At 38.6% G+C, this 15,951-nt stretch overlaps 1 protein-coding gene and 1 long non-coding RNA gene across 3 annotated transcripts in view; one reads left to right on the top strand and one right to left on the bottom strand.

The window, feature by feature from the left end:
* Positions 1-5,743: 5,743 nt before the first annotated feature.
* Positions 5,744-13,428, bottom strand: dmrt2a (doublesex and mab-3 related transcription factor 2a). Its single transcript, XM_007547343.2, has 4 exons — positions 13,258-13,428; positions 11,754-12,146; positions 8,392-8,491; positions 5,744-6,993 (listed from the first exon to the last, which is right to left on the bottom strand). Exons 2-4 carry the CDS (start codon positions 12,111-12,113, stop codon positions 5,963-5,965), a joined length of 1,491 nt encoding a protein of 496 aa, XP_007547405.1. The 5' UTR covers positions 12,114-12,146; positions 13,258-13,428; the 3' UTR covers positions 5,744-5,962.
* A 115-nt stretch (positions 13,429-13,543) lies between these two features.
* LOC107835745 (uncharacterized) overlaps positions 13,544-15,951 on the top strand; it is a 19,505-nt gene continuing 17,097 nt past the window's right edge. For both annotated transcript variants that reach the window (XR_001661561.1, XR_001661560.1), the window contains exons 1-2: positions 13,544-13,624; positions 15,061-15,262. This is a non-coding gene — a long non-coding RNA (uncharacterized LOC107835745). The remainder of the gene's footprint in view (positions 13,625-15,060; positions 15,263-15,951) is intronic.

The following is a 15,951-nucleotide window of genomic DNA, read 5'->3' as shown; positions in this document are numbered from 1 at the left end:
GATCATTTGACGCGGTGCAGTGGGAAAGTGAACCACAGCAGCTGAAAATTTAACAAATGTTGCAAATTTGGTCCCAATTGAATCGAGTCTACCATCAGTTGTGGAAACATGTTTAGTGGTACTGTAAAACAGAAATCCCACGGCAACATTGTGATTTAAAAGGACATAATGACAGAAAAAACTCAAGTCTCATTGTGTTCAAAGTACAACCAAAACTGTTGTGGATCATCTATATATGACTGTATGTGGCGCCATCAACATGAATTTCACTCTAGGTTGAGATTTGTGCTGGGATTTTTTATTTTTTGGACTTTATTGGGTTTTTCGTCGTTTTGTGCTGAAAACCGTCAGTCAGATCTGGCAACCCTGTCTGAAAGAAACAGCGTGGGTGAAAATGAATGGGCATCCTCGCCTTCCTTTCACGGCCACTAACCGCCAATGCAAAATACCGCATGTGCCATTTATTCCCAGAGTCAAAACAACCCACCGTGCGATGCTGTGCTGTGAATGTGTGTTTGTGTTTGACTTTGTGGTGCCTAATAGAGTCTTAATGTGCAGAGGATTGTAGCGTATCAGATGAGCTGAAAGTTTGTGGCGTGACAACGGCAACAGTGGGATGGATGGCTGGATTAACACCTGGCGAAGGGTTCATAGGCGTGTGTTTTGGGTTGAGACAACTCTGGTGGTGATAAAGCAATAAAGCAAACACATAGTCACTGGAAGGGCAGCCAGGGGCTATATGGGCAGCAGGGCAGGAGAAGAATAGAGCCGTTGTATCCAAGCAGGGAAAATCCACATTACATCATTTTATTTTCATTTAGCCTGGTTTGTGTCTCATATGTTTATGGCTGTTTTGCCAGAATGAGGGGTTTCTGCATGTTTCTATTAACTGGATTAAAATTACAGACTCAGCGCAGCATCACCTTGTCATCCATTTTTTACCAAAAACTGGATGACAACAGCCTAAAGTCTGGTATTTATTTTGTTTTTTGTGTTGAAGCGTAACCAAAGAGTGAATGAGTTGCTAGGTAACCAAAGAGTGAGTGAGTTGCTAGGTAACCAAAGAGTGAGTGAGTTTTGTTGATTTCACCAACCTAGCTTAGCTCACTGTGAGAGTTTGAGCGGCTAACGTCTTTCCTCTACCTACATTTCCCAGAATGCTGTGCGGTTCTGGCTCAGAGTTCAGTGAACATTTTATAAAATTGATTATCTATTGATACTGATCGTGTATCTGTTGCATTTGAATCGCGTTGTGATGTGATATCTGTTTTGCTGAAACAATAAAAAGACTCCATTTTATCTTTTGAAAATCAAACTAAAATGCTTCTCAACCAAGCAACAAGGAATGAAAATAATGGGGAAAATATTGTAATGAATCAAGAATTGCACATGTTGGGTCATCACTTATGTTGACATGAAAACTTCCTCTGCCTACGTGACACATTTATGACTTTGCGTCTTGATGGAGGTTTTTTTTTATTTCTAAGTGCTGACTTAGTGACATCCAACACTTTTGTGTGTACAAACAACAAACATACTCTGACTTTTCTTTCTTGTCTTTTTCTTCTTTGTCTTGAAATACGAGCTACGTATACTGTTGTGTGTGTTTGTGTGTGTGTGTTTCATTCCCTAACCTCACAGCATGGAGGTAAGTCACTGAAGTCTGTAAATGGCAAACAACACCTGCATGCTGTAAACAAAATGCTACTGTGTGAACTCCAGCTGTAGATAAGAGGAGGAGGCGAGTCGGCGGTCCAGTTCCCTCTGCTGACGTGTTAAATCTCACACTTTGGGAATGAAACAGGAGAAAGGCCTTCAGCAGATGCTTATCAGTGGCAGTTAGTGGAGACAAACATTGTCACCTTCTGCTGTGCAGACGACTGCAGTCATAAAACCCTCCAAGGTCGTTATTGTGCTTCAGCGTATCTCAAGATTTGATACTTTAAGGCTGTAAATGTGACTTAGCCGAACTGCTCTTCCTGTTTCTACTGGAAAGCTGCTGCTGGAACCAGAATATGAGATTGTATCAAGTTTGTTTATTTTGAAAAATCTCACATTTTTCAATAAAAAAGCTTTTTGTGCTACAATGAGGTGGATTTTCAGCCGTATTGAAATATCTGTGTTCCACAAAACACTTTATTCGCATCACGAGTCACATAATCAACGACTGGGTGTTACTACTGGCGGAAATGACAAAGAAGACGACAGGAAGTGGTAGGAAGATGATGGTTTGTTTTGGTCCTTTGAACTCAAAGCGTAGCACAGTTCATAAAAAGTTGTGTGTCATTCCAACGTGTTGAATCCACAACTCTTCTGGAAAATCACTGACTATAATTTCCCAAACGTCACATACGCAGCCGCTCCCAAGTAGGTGGGGCTTGTCTCTCCAGCACCTGAATAAGACGCTGATGTTTCCTCTGATTGGCTGATGGATCAAAATAATCTCAACTAACTGTTTACATCCATTGCTGTCATGACTTTTAATGACTTATTCCATGAACAAGCTTATTCACATATGATTTTATTTTAATTTCTTATTTAACAGAAAAACCACAGTTGTGAAATTGTTTTTTCTTTTACATTAGCATTATAGCAACAAATGGAAACACAGCTGCAGTTAATACAGCATATTCAGACCCAAAGCAGGCTGTTGCTAACGTTGATGCAAAAATGCATGTCTGTACAAAATCAGAAAATGTATCTGTTATGCTAAGGTGTAGAAGGAGGAAACTTTTACTCTGAAAAAACAAACATGAAGGTCAGACTAAAGTTTGCCAGAAAGACACAGACCTTAACTCTTTGATTTATTATTAAACTTCAGGATAAAAGACATATTTGGCATAAACCAGATGTTAGCATTCCAGGAAACGTACGGCATAGCCACTGAAGCATGGAGGTGGGAGCGTCATGGTTTGGGATGCTTTTCAGCAGCAGGATCTGACCAGCTCACCGTTAAAGAATCCACCATGAATTTAACCGTGTATCAGAAAGCTGAGACAATCTGTAAAAACAATAAAACCTGAAATAAACCTGGACCCTGAAACATGACAACGACCCAAATCTACCAGCCTGACTGTGAAACTTAAAGGTGAAGCTCTCAATTTACCGGTCGATTTATGTTCCTACCCTCATCTATGGTCAAGAACAAAAGGACAACGTCATGGATACAAGCAGCTGAAATGAGTTTCCTCTGCATGGATGTACACTAGTTATTCAAACAATGGAGATAAAACCAGCTATTGATCCCCGGTTTTTGTGGGCGTTACCGATCAGAACCATCCACGAAACCTAAAATTTATGGATAAAAAACCCTTTTAACTGTATATTTCAATAGTTAAAACAACAAATATGTCTTAACATACATTAAAGATGCAGTTTCTAACTTTTATTTTAGAAAGACTTTTATTTTTTGAGACAGAAAAGATCAATCTCCTCCACCTCTTCCTTGAGCTGCTACTGGCATCTGAAAAAATGCACAAAAAACAACCAATCAGAGCCAGGAGGCGGGTCTTAGTGCTGTCAATCATCCTCATGTACTCGCTGCTAAATGTGCAAATGGCGGAGAAACAACTCACCATTACAGAAAAAACGTTTATTCGCCGCCATTGGTGGCTATGCTAACTAGCCTTAGCATTCACAACAGGCTATGCTAGCAGCAGCGTAGCAGAGAAGGTGGAGCAGCGCCACATGGAAGTGATTGACAGCATTAAGACCCTCCTCTTGGCTCTGATTTGATGTTTCTAGTTAGCACTGGGGAAAATGTGCAACTTTTCAAATTCAGAAATTTTCACTATTTTTTAGACAATTTCTGAAATTAATCTCAAAATTTCAGTTATTTTTTTTCTCAACTTTTTATTGTTAGAAATTTCCACGTTTTTTTTTTTTTAAAGAAAATTTCTGAGATTTTTAGATGAAAAGTTACTTTTTTCTGTCTACAACAGCTTTAATATGTGGTCGTAAACATCAGCATGTTCAAACATGGATTGTTTATATAAAAATACCTGAGGATCAGTAGAATTAGAACTCAGATAAGAGTAGCAGTATGTCAATATATTTATATATATGTTTACACAGAAAAATCAGAGCGGCTCTAAATTAAAACTCCTTCACCATAATTAAAAGAAAATTCTACCTAAAGTGACTCCTGACACTAAAAAACATCATCAACGTGAGGTTAAATCTATTCTCATTTCCCGCTGTCATGGCTTCTCTGTTTGAGCTTAAAGGTAAAACGCTGAACTGCAAAATCACGCCGATAAAACGCGAAAACTGACGGCAGAAATGAGAGATTAGTGAGTTTTTGTCTCTTTTTTTCTCCTGACTTTTCATCTTTGCACGGATCAGTGTTCACCAGTTCAAGTGAAACCTGCGTTTGGAGTTGTCTTGCAACACACACACACACACACACGCGCGCGCGCGCGCGCGCGCGCACACACATGCTGAGAGCGCAGACACACACATCCTGAGCGATGAGGTGACGCTGCTTTCAGATTTATGGCCTCGCGTCGCGTTTCAAACCCCCGAAGAGCGGTTAATCCGCAAACACTGCGTGTTGCCGCAGCGATCTGTGTGTGTTTGTGGATAAAAAGCAATCTGTTACACCCTCTAATTATTTTCAGCTGAGTGATTAGCTGGTGCTTTTTGTTGGAGGATCTCCGTAATTGGCTGTGACATTTATTTGACACACTTAATGAATTACAGGGAAGATGCTGCCGCATTGTTAGTTTTATTTTCCCATAAATTATCGGATCTGCCTCTGCTGTTCGTATCTTAATGATTCATGTTTAACAACTGTAACATAATCCAAACATTATTGCTGTGATTTAAAACATGAAATAGACAATTATCGATCCACTCTTAATTATAGTTGAGTTATTTTGCTCCTCCGATTTTTAGATTTAGTTGAGGGACGACAGTTGTGCAAAATAAATACATTTTGACTGAAAAGTTAATTGTAGGGTTACAGCTATAGGCTATAGCAATTATTCTGACGGTTAATCGATTAAACGTAAAAATGGCCCATTCTACACATTTTTGATTAAATCACTGGTCTTTTTATAAAACACTAGAAATACATTAAAAGTGTAAATAAATAATTACATTTTATTGCATAAATACAATAACGTATATTCCTTTAGTGAATCATTGATCATTTGTAGCAAAAGATATATTGCAGCTAAAAAATACATAAATATGTACATGTGAAAAGTTCGATCAGTAATTATTCTGATTAATAATTGGACAGAAAAATGTGATTAGAAGTTTTTTTGTTATTTTTTGCAGATTTTCAAACAGATGAAATTAAAATTGCCACCTAAAGAAATCTGAGTAGAACATTACAGGAAAAAAAATGTTTTTTTATCATAAATGCAATATATCAATCAATCAATCAACAAATCAATCAATATATACATGTTTGGTACAGTTTTGGCTTAACTGCTGCTCTGGGTACATTGTCCCGTCAGTTAATGGGTTTTGAGTCTGAATGCTCCAGTTAGCGATTAATCAATGACTAAATCAGTTATTTAATTAATCAATTAATCTGATTAATCGTTTCAGCCTTAGTTAAAAATAATTTCCATCTCATTTGATAATGAGGTCATTTAGTGCATTTGGTAAAACTGTAAATTAAAATTCAGTTTTTAAGTGTTGAAACATTTGTTGTGTAATCAGTAATTTAAATATTTTTAGATATTTTGCAGTGGCATTAAAACTCTTGCTTTTATTCAAGTTGAAAATAAAATTGAGATGATTTTTACAGTTTATTGACATGAGAAACGATAAACATCGGTTTAAATACTCTATACAATAACGTTATTAAAACATGCACATGTAAAATATCATATCCTGTACATTTATGTTACAGAGAAACAAAGTTCACACTGTTTTTTTTAAGCAGTGCATGTGTTTTCATTTGAGCCCAAAACGTTTTGTAGTGCAAAAAAATGGATCCTGGTCAGAGTCAGTGGAATGCTCGGCTCACCGCCGGCCGCTTCAATATGGCCTCCACCGAGAAGGACAGAGACTCGCCGGACGCCATTTTGTTCCCCATGGGTTTGGTCGATACGTCCTTGCCGTTTCCCTCCCTGAACTTGCGCGCCGCCTCCTCCAGCAGCTCCCTGCAGTACGGCGCTCTCAGGTCCGGCCCGCCGGGTTTCCCCGCCCGCGAGTTCTGGACCAGGCTGTGGAAGGAGTCGAGTTTCATGGACAGCTTAGCGCCGTCCTTGCTCAGCTTCGGGTTGTGGGAATGACTGTTGCTGGGGAAGGAGAGTCCGAAGCTGCGTTTTGGAGGAGAGAAGGCCGAGCACTCCTTCATTTGGGAGGCGCTGGGAGGTTTGGGGTCCAGTAGGGCGGCTGCTCGGGACCCCTCCAGTTTGGCGGCGAGCGCGGCCGCCGCCTCCTGCTCCGGCGGCTGGCTCTCGGCAGGCATCACTTTAGGCTCCCACACGGCGCCCGGCTTCATGTTCTGCACCGCCGTGGCGTTGAACAGGCACTGCTGATACAGCAGAGCGTCCCCCAGGTTGGTGGCGCCGCGGGGCCACATCACAAAACCGCCGCCGCCGGGGTTGGCGCCGCGTGACGGCTGCAGCGGATAATGGCGGTAGGTGGTGGCCACGCTGACGTTGGAGGAGATCAACTCGACGTTGGCGGCACTGCTGGGATACGGCGCTGGCAGGTCCAGGCAGCCGGAGCCCAGGAAGCCGCACAGATCTTTGGGTTGATGCTCCACCTGAGGCGCCGGAGAGAAGCCGGCCTTGTAGGCGCTGAACTCTGCGGCGGCGGCGTGGTGGACCAGGCTGGCCGGGAACAGCAGCGGCCCGGCGGCTGCCTGGTTGCTCTCCAGAACCTCCCGCTCTTTGTACTCGCGCTCCAGCATGATGGTCTCCAGCTCCTTGTCGGCGAAGGCCCTCCTCTTCCTCATGCGGTCGCTCAGCGGCGGAGGAAGGGCGGCGTTGGGCGCCAGGAACGGATCCGGCTGCACCGGACGGTATCCTGTTAGCACAGAAAAAGACATTGGAACACGTTAGCAAGTCAAAATTTGCACGTTTAAATCGGTCAGTTCCTCTCAACGAACAGTGGCTCACATGTTGCAAGAATGAAGAAAGTTTTATCTGCTAAGGAAAAAGTTTTTAACGCAAATTACAGATATCCACTTTTTTCACTTCCGATACCCATATCTGATGTTTAGTACCAGCTGATACCGATCCGATACAGAAAAACAACTGACTTTAAATTAGTGCTACCAATCGATAGAAATGACATCAGATTAATCTGACTGTTTTGCTCCGATTAATCACGATTAGTCAGATTTGAGATTAATCACTGTGCTTAATGTAAGCTTGAAATACAAATATGTACGCAGTTGTGCTTCTTGAAGGAATGGCGGTCGGAGCAAGTCCCTCCTTCTGCCGCACTCCAACCAATCAAAATACAAGAAATTATCTGATTTTGTCTGTTTTACGCTGCAGAAGGCAGGTAACAATCTCCCAGTACTCAACTGCATCTAAGGGAAACTTACTCCACTACACATGCTTACAAACAGTAGCAAACATGTTCAGGAGACAACTGACAGATGAGACAGATTTTATTTTCTGGTTATTAGGTGTTCCACCCCTTTCTGATGCCGCCCTGGGTAACTGCCCATATCAAAAACCGCCACTATTTGCAAAAATGTTTGTTTTATTGTCTCAAACCAAACATGTCTGAAGATTCTCAGTTTACCAGGTTTTTAGTTTTTATTCTTTTCCTTATTGGTGAAAAAAAAAGACACAATCAACACTTTTAGCCACAAATCAATCCAGACAGACATTTTGGAAGAGCAAAACATCAACAAATATTTCACGTGGTCTTCTGTTTTGAAACCATCTAAGTAAAATAATAGTAAAAATTGCACAATAACGCAAGAATACCCTGTCAATAAACTTTAAGTTCTAATGAACATTTAAACACTGGATGATATTTTAAATATCCAAAATAAATAAAACAACAAATAAAATTAATTATGAAGTTTCTGTAAACAACATTACCCTTAAAAAGGGGCTAGTTGAGACCAAAACACCAAACTGAAGAGTTTTATCATAAAGTTTTTGGTAGAAAAAGGAAAAAAAAAGGGAAAAACAATAAATCATACAAATGGAAATTATTGAACTTGTTTTAATTTAAAATGCAATTAATTGATTTACAGTGAGTTCAAAGCCTGCCAAACATTCACTAAAAATAAAGGAAGATAAAATAAATATCTGTGGCCCACGCCCCAGGGCAACATGTTGCCCTGGGCTGCCGCCGCAGTAATCCCTTCCTAAAGTCTTTTTGACTGACGGAGAAACAGACGAGAATAAAAAGGGATTTTGGAAGATTTGCAAAGAAAGGTTTATATTTCAGCCGTCTTACCTTCTAGGATGCTTTTGGCGAGCATCGTCGAGGGTCGGATGTGTCGCTGATAAATCCTCCTCTCCGCTGGAATCGGTTTCCCAGAAATCCCTTTCTTATCCTAACGCAGAAAAGAAAAACATTAAACCCTGATGTCAGGAAGTTTTTCTTGATTCTTGAGCAATAACTGATTAGTTACAGCTGAGCTCAGCTTGAATGTCTGGATAATTTAAAATAACATTAAGGGAAAATGGGCCGTAACTCATGTTTCTGTTGTTATTACGGCGTTAAAAAGTGACTCAAAAGTAATCCCGGCATGTAAATCTTCTATTTAATTTAAGCTTTTAGATGTTAAACAAGCTTTAAACTCATAATCTAACACATAAATTAGTATTTACGATATTATAGCAAACTGTAGGTGGAAGAAAAAGTATAACCCGAATAAGAAAAAAGCAAACATTAAAAGTAAATTTTAATATAAAAATAGTGTAAAGATTAAAAAGATGTAATTAATTCCTGCTTTGAATGGCTTCTTTAATAACAATAATGTATATGTTTATAATTATTTTGACAAATAAGTATGGGTACATAAATTAGACTGAATAAAAATTAGGCAAATTGATATGATTTTAATTTATTTCATGCATTATGAACTAGTTTCACATGAGCATCCTATAACACGTCATTAAGAAATAAAACATGTAATTGTTTAAATATATATAAAAAAATCTATTTGGTTTCTCAATAGGGGAAATAAAATGCCCACAGATGTTAATCTAAGTTAAATATATTTTAGTTTTACTATTTTAAATCTTTCCTTCTTTTGATGTTTCTCTCTTTTTAACCACTAAACTTTTATGTATTCATTTTATTTTATTTTCTATAATTATTGGAGAAAAATTGCTACTTTTTTCTCCAATAATTTGTGAATCATAAAAAAAATAGAAAACAAACAAAAAGCTAAAACCCTAAACTAGAAGCTGAAGATCTGCAAATAAAATCAGAAAATGAAAAGTTTCTAAAGTTAAAGTTGTGATTTTTAAAGGTTGGGGAAATAATTATAAAACATTAAATGTAAAGGATCTGCAGACAGTTAAACACAGTGAGGCTCTGGATGAAGAACATTTACTCTGAACTCTGTTTCTGCTTCTGTCATTAATTATACTGATTTATTAAACTACTGAACTGAGTCAATTAATAACTGCGTTATTATGTAAAAGATAGATTCAGTTTAAAATGTCAAAAATAGATGTGGACTTAATATATTATCACAATGTTATATGTTGCCATGGCGACAAATTGTAAAAGTGATGATAATAACTCTATTGCTTATTTTTTATGTAAATATGGCCATAACTGCTGTGCAATGCAGTCTACTGCACTTAAAATATACATATATAATTTTCTTCTTTAGGACACCAACGACATAAAGAATGTGCCATATGGCAACATTTAATCATATTTTGTATTTATTTATATTTATGTATACTTTCAATGAAAAACCAATGGAGAAAAAAGTAAAACTAACAACACGGACAGTTTGGCAGAGTTTAAACGTTGCTAACTGGAAATCAAGATTCTTATCACAATAAGAAATAAACGATAAATAGAATCAGGTTTGGGTTTGTTGTAACTTAAACAGACGTTTGGGTAAAAAATACTTTTTGTGGAAACAAAAACTGTTTACATGCAGCACCGATAACGAACTCTGATGGGATTAGACTTCATTTCATAAACTGACTGACCTTAAAAACCAGAAATTAATTTGCAGTTGGGCAGTAACTAGTTACATTTACTCAATTACATTTACTTGAGTAGCTTTTTTGAAAAAAGAAAATACTTCAAGAAGTATGTTTACTATGTTGTACTTTTTAATCTTACTTGAGTAAAATTTGTGGATTTTCTTCCCACTGAATGAAAAATAAAAATGTTTTAACCAAAAACCCAGCGGACTCAGACACACACCTGCAGTTTCTGTTAAAGTTTTTCATTGACAGAAACTGATTTGGAAACATTTCCTTTTGCTTGATTTTGTTTTTTTTATATGAATTATTGTCATTTTTGTCCTAAAATCACCTAAATTTCCACCTAACTTTACATTTTGGTCCGTCTGATGATGTGATTTTTAAACATTAAATGACTGATAATTTGATCAGTTACTCAGTACTTGAGTAAACTTTTTAACAAATGCTTTTTTTTTACTCTTGAGTAATTTCTTGGATGGATAGTTTTTACTTTTAGTTGAGTTAAAATATGTGAAGTAGAGCTGCTCTTACTAATTGAGTAAAATTTTTGGGTACTTCCTTAATTTGTTAATTTTGTACCACTTTACTATAGTGCTCCCATTATTGATTGTTAATAAACAGTTAATTGATACGTTACTAATTCATCTCTAAGCACTTTATAAATCACTAATAACTCTTTATTATGCTTTAATTGCATAATAAACAATGCAATTAAGACGGAGACGGAATCTAAATCTACTGGTTTCTTGCCAAATAGTGAGCCAAATCTGTTCACTTATATTTTATCTAACCAGGGTGTCCAAAGTGTGGCCCGGGGTCCGTTTGTGGGCCTTGGATTGATTACATGTGGCCTCAGACTTCAACTCAAGAAAGATACACATTTGGGCCCCCAGTTCAGGTATTTGGTATAGATGGAGACTTTCTGTCTTTCATTTGGTAAAAATGATCACAAACAAATAAAATCTTCTCACAATAGAAAATATTGGTCATCTTTTAAAATATCGTCTTTTAATCGCCACGTTTCTTAATTCTCCTCCAGAACCAGTGACTTTTATGCAAAAGCAAACTTTGTTTCACCCTGATCTGCTTTTAATTAGTTTAATAAACTTAGCTAAACACAGCAATAATTATCAAAGAAAGCCTGACCTAAATCCTGACTTTATTCACCAGAACTGATAAAACTGTGTTCTACATTTTTCCATTAGATAATTAAAAAATTTGCAAAATTATTTTTAATAAGGCAAATCTGTGGAACCCTTTTAAAGTTTTGGATCTAATAAGTTTAGTTTATTGTTGAGTGGGTAAAAAAACATCCCGGGATCTAGAGTTGTTGTACTAAACACTTCAGACTAGCTTGTAAGAACAATAAGTATTTATAAATGTAATGTTTTTTAGCGTACAACAGGGATGTCCAAGCTGTGGCCTGGGGGCCACGTTTGGCCCTTTTGATTCATTTTCTGTTTCATTAAAGTTTGGACACCCCTGGCATACAGTCACCTTCTGACCCTTCCTTTTTAATAACTATTATTATGCATTGCCTTATAAAGTGTTTATGGATTAACTGATGAGATGTAAACTATTTATTAACGGTACAAGTGGTGCCGTCATTTTTAAGGGGTAAAATGTTTTTGCACTGACCTCCGTGGCCTGCTGCCTCCTCAGGGCCACCTGCGCCGCCATCACCCGCTGCCTCTCCACCACCAGCAGGCAGTTGGCGCACTGGCAGTCCCTCCACCTGCAGAAGCGCTTGTGGCCCTTCAGGCAGGAAACCACGCCGTGGTTGCGGCAGCGGGCGCATTTCGGCGTACGGCTGAGCTTCCTCTGGTCGCCCGAGCTCAGGCCGCTGGGGCCCGGCTTGCCGTCGCCCTTTCCGCCGTCCCCGTCGCCGTCGTCCTCGCCGATCGGCGCGGAGCCCGGCCGGCTGCAGCACATCGAGTCCTCCGGCAGCTCGTCGCTCTCCGCCTCCAGGCTCTCCACGTCGATTTCAAAGTCTGCCATGTCCTCCTCCTCCGCGTTTAGCGCAGGTTATTTCTGCAAAAATAAATCGGCGGACTTTATTTGAGCAGCACATTTCAGCAACGAGGCAGTTCAAACATCATAAGAGCACAAAATAAAAGTCAGCAATAATCGAAACGTTACATTTGACCCAGATTACATATTAAAATGTTCGTTAGTGGGACTTAAAGAAACTCGGTGCTTCGGCTGTTTTACAATTTTCCTTAAGTTTGTTCCAGATCTGTGATGCATAGAGGCTGAAATAATAAAATAAACTGGAGTCATTTAAAATAATAAAACAAACAAAAAACCTCAAAACTTCTGTTCACTTTCATTTCATTAATTTGACAGGAACAATGCACTCAAAACTGCGTGTCACCAAGAGTGTATTTCTAGAGCTAATTCACAACTGCAGTCTGGTTGGTCATTTAAAAGCATTAAAATACATGAAATGTATAAACCAAAATACAGTACTAATATATACGTTTATTGTGCAACCTCCAAATTCAAATATTACTATACAGTAAGACTAAGAAATCAAAATACAACCATAATACATTCGTTTTTCTGCTTTCATATTAAAAAACAACTCTGCAGACTTCAAATTTATATAAATTTCCTTAGTACCTCCCCATCAAATAACATCAAAGCTTAATTTAAGTTAATTTATAACATATTTTTGTTGGAAATGTATTGTTGGTAAAACACTCAAAAGTGGAGATAATTTTATTTTCTTTAGCTTTTAGGGAAATAATAATAATAAAACAGTAGCTCTTATTTAAGCTAGTCAAGAAGAAGTGTCATTATGATTTCCTTATAAATATTTTTGATACCTGAGTCTTATTATTAAATTGATATCAAATGTAGCTATTTTATTATTGTTCCCAATGAGATATTAATTTACAGTTTTCCACTGCAGTAACTTCAATCCTCAAACCCAAAGACAGTAAATAAAAAGTGTTACAAGCGTGAAAAAAACCACAAGACAATATAACTATGAAGCTAAGGTTTTATTCTGTCTGGATAAGTATCTGGCTGTCACTAAAATGTCATTTTTAAGTCACTATCTTAGGGGGAAAAAAGACAGTTAAAAGCACCGAGGTTCTTCAGCCTGAATCAAAAACCACAATAACCGAGTTCGGCTCACCTCCAGCGGTCCGGGCGGAGCGGTAATCAGCCTCCGGTGGTCCGGGGGAAGCGGTAATCAGGCTCTCCGGGCTGTGATGGATGACACACGCCGCCCCGGCTCCAGCTTTGAAGGCTAATTAGATGTTAATTGAGCGGATGAATGAGGGTCGCACCGCGAACACGTCCAACTTTCTTCTGGAGCCGAAACAGCAGAGCGACACTCCTATGAACCGCGCTGGGCTTGGGCTTCCCGCGCTCTGATTGGCTGGTTCCAAAGCCGGTCCCAGCCAATAGGATTGCGCTGAAGTCTCACCGGGCGGGACGGAAGAGAGTCCTCCTAACGGCTGGAAATGGTAACGGTCAACTGTAATTTGATTTCTTCTAAGGTAATGTTTTTCTGAAAATAGCAATAATCAGAATAAGTCTTTCTGAAAAGTGGAAAGGATACCTGTTTTACAATGTTAGTAGCTGCTATAGGACCTTAATTCAACGTTGGTGCATAAAGTTATCCCTGTAATCAAAAAGAAAGCTAATCACGAGCTAACGGGGCCTACACAGGGCCGGCCCAAGGAATATGCGAGATAAGCTGCTTCACCACAAGAGGGCCCCAAAAGCACCTACCTATAGCTATATATATATAGAGAGAGAGATACAGATATATAGATAGATATATTTATGTATTCTATATGTGTATTTTATATTTTAGCAGCTAAATTAAGATGAATTAATTATGGACCCTACTGTTGTTTGAAATTGCTTTTTAAAACACAGTTTTGTAAACTAAATAAATAAATAAAATTGGTTTATTTAGCAAACTGCTATGAAGGCATTTTTTCCAATCACACAAGTCACATGATCACCAACCAGATGCAAACCATGAAGCAGATAACCAAAAGTAGTAATTAAAGTTATTTAATGACTTACCATGTCAACAAGCTTATTATATTATTTCAGTTGTGTTTCTTATTTAATGGAAACACATCAGTTGCGAAATTATGTTTTTATTTTTCTTCACCAGCTGAATATTGACTAAGTTTTGCACACAGTTGTAATGGAAACGCAGCTATTGTGAAACAAACTGCAGGTTGAAGTTTGTCCAACTGGCAGGCGCTACAGAGGACGACTATAATGTTTTCACAACAATCCCACAAGAGATTAAAAGGCAGAAACACAAAGTCAGCGTGGAGCGCAGTTACTCCAACCTCTGATATTTCCAGCTGATTCTATCTTAAACCTAATCCTAAACCCATCAAGATTAAACTAATCCAGATATATTCACCGATTTATCTGAGAGCCACACATTTTTCCTGCTCTAGTATTGCTGGGTGTGACCTGAGGCTCTTAAAGACAAAAGAATGCCCCTTTGTGTGCATTTTGCTGACTTCAAGTAAGATTTACTGAAGGATTAAAGACACGCAGTTATTTACCCAGAGTCGACTGACTACTGTGGGAACGGACCATGAGATAAGACACGACAGGCCTCCAAGCTTTTGTCCACGCCGGGAAAATTAATGGCGGCGTGACGTGAAAAGGAGAACGTGGAGGCATTTTGGGTTTGCATCACGGATGGACTGCGTTTTAAAGAGTAAAGGGTGTTTTTTTATTAGGATTTTCAAGTAAACCAATAAAAAATGAACCAACATATGCTGAATAAATGTCTCTCTTTGGATTTTTTTTTTTTTTGACAGCGTGAACACAAAAGGTCGATTATTTTTAGCAATTTCACAGATGTTGAATGTTTAACAAATATATTATTTCCCTTTGACATTCCTCTGGCCCGACTTCCCGACAGTGCGGCTCTAAACAGCGCGTTTTCCTCCAGATGATGACTCCTAACTGCTCCTCCATGTGCGAAGGTGAAGACGTCAGGCCTGCAGGTGCAGCTTTATTCGCCTCTTCTCCTTAATTTACTGCGGAGGTTACGAGCGGGCCACCCCGGGCTGCCGTTTCCACACCAGGAATGCTTTGAAGTAGCAGAGCCGGACGGCCGGAGAAGAGGATCCGAGCGGAGCCGGGGCGTCCAGGTGAAAAGTGTTGTCTGTGTCAGGCGCTTTTTAACGGTCTGCTCAGGGTATGCCAAACATCCGCTCCCAGTTCCAGGTTCCAGGACTTAATCTAACAGGTTCCACTGGATCACATGGTGATCTTTGGTCTTTTTTCAGAGAGGAACCCCCTGCATCCCTGGAGGAGTTTCAAAATGTTCCAAATCTTGGATTGGAAGATTTTTTTTTCTAACTGGAGAAATGCAACCTTATAGATGATTTATTATTAGAAACTTGTAAGCAGAGGTGGATAGTGTAACCAAAACTTATAGCACTACCTCAACATATTTTTACTCAAGTGAAAGTAAGTAGCCAGCGTAAAAATGTATTTGGTAAAAATGAACTGATCAAACTCGTTACTTAAAATTATAATACATTTGGATTTTTGTGACTAAAACAAGTTTGTTTTTTATTCAGTTGGTAGAAAATCCAGTAATTTTACTCAACTAGAAAAGTAAAAAGTACCACATAACAGTATTTTTTTCAAAACTCTTAATTAAATGCATCAGAGTAAATGGAATTAAGGAATCTATGAAATGAAGTTGGGTTTTATGGAGCGAAAATGCAGAAGAAACACAAAACCTTTTACTTGGCACAGATGTTTACAGGGGCTTAAAACATCTATCTATCTATCTATCTATCTATCTATCTATCTATCTATCTATCTATCT

Source organism: Poecilia formosa, unplaced genomic scaffold (genome assembly GCF_000485575.1).
Source record: "Poecilia formosa unplaced genomic scaffold, Poecilia_formosa-5.1.2 Scaffold20, whole genome shotgun sequence".
NCBI lineage: Eukaryota > Metazoa > Chordata > Actinopteri > Cyprinodontiformes > Poeciliidae > Poecilia > Poecilia formosa.
The sequence above is the reverse complement of the archived record's forward strand: the minus strand, read 5'-3'. Positions and strand labels throughout refer to the sequence as shown.

Bases quoted from the DNA above. Each gene is read 5' to 3' on its own strand.
- dmrt2a (XM_007547343.2), bottom strand. From the start codon at position 12,113: ATGGCAGACTTTGAAATCGACGTGGAGAGCCTGGAGGCGGAGAGCGAC. The intron at 8,492-11,753 runs GTCAGTGCAAAA...TTTCTGCGTTAG, and splicing joins GGAGGCAGCAGGCCACGGAG to GATAAGAAAGGGATTTCTGG. The intron at 6,994-8,391 runs GTAAGACGGCTG...CTGTGCTAACAG, and splicing joins CGCCAAAAGCATCCTAGAAG to GATACCGTCCGGTGCAGCCG.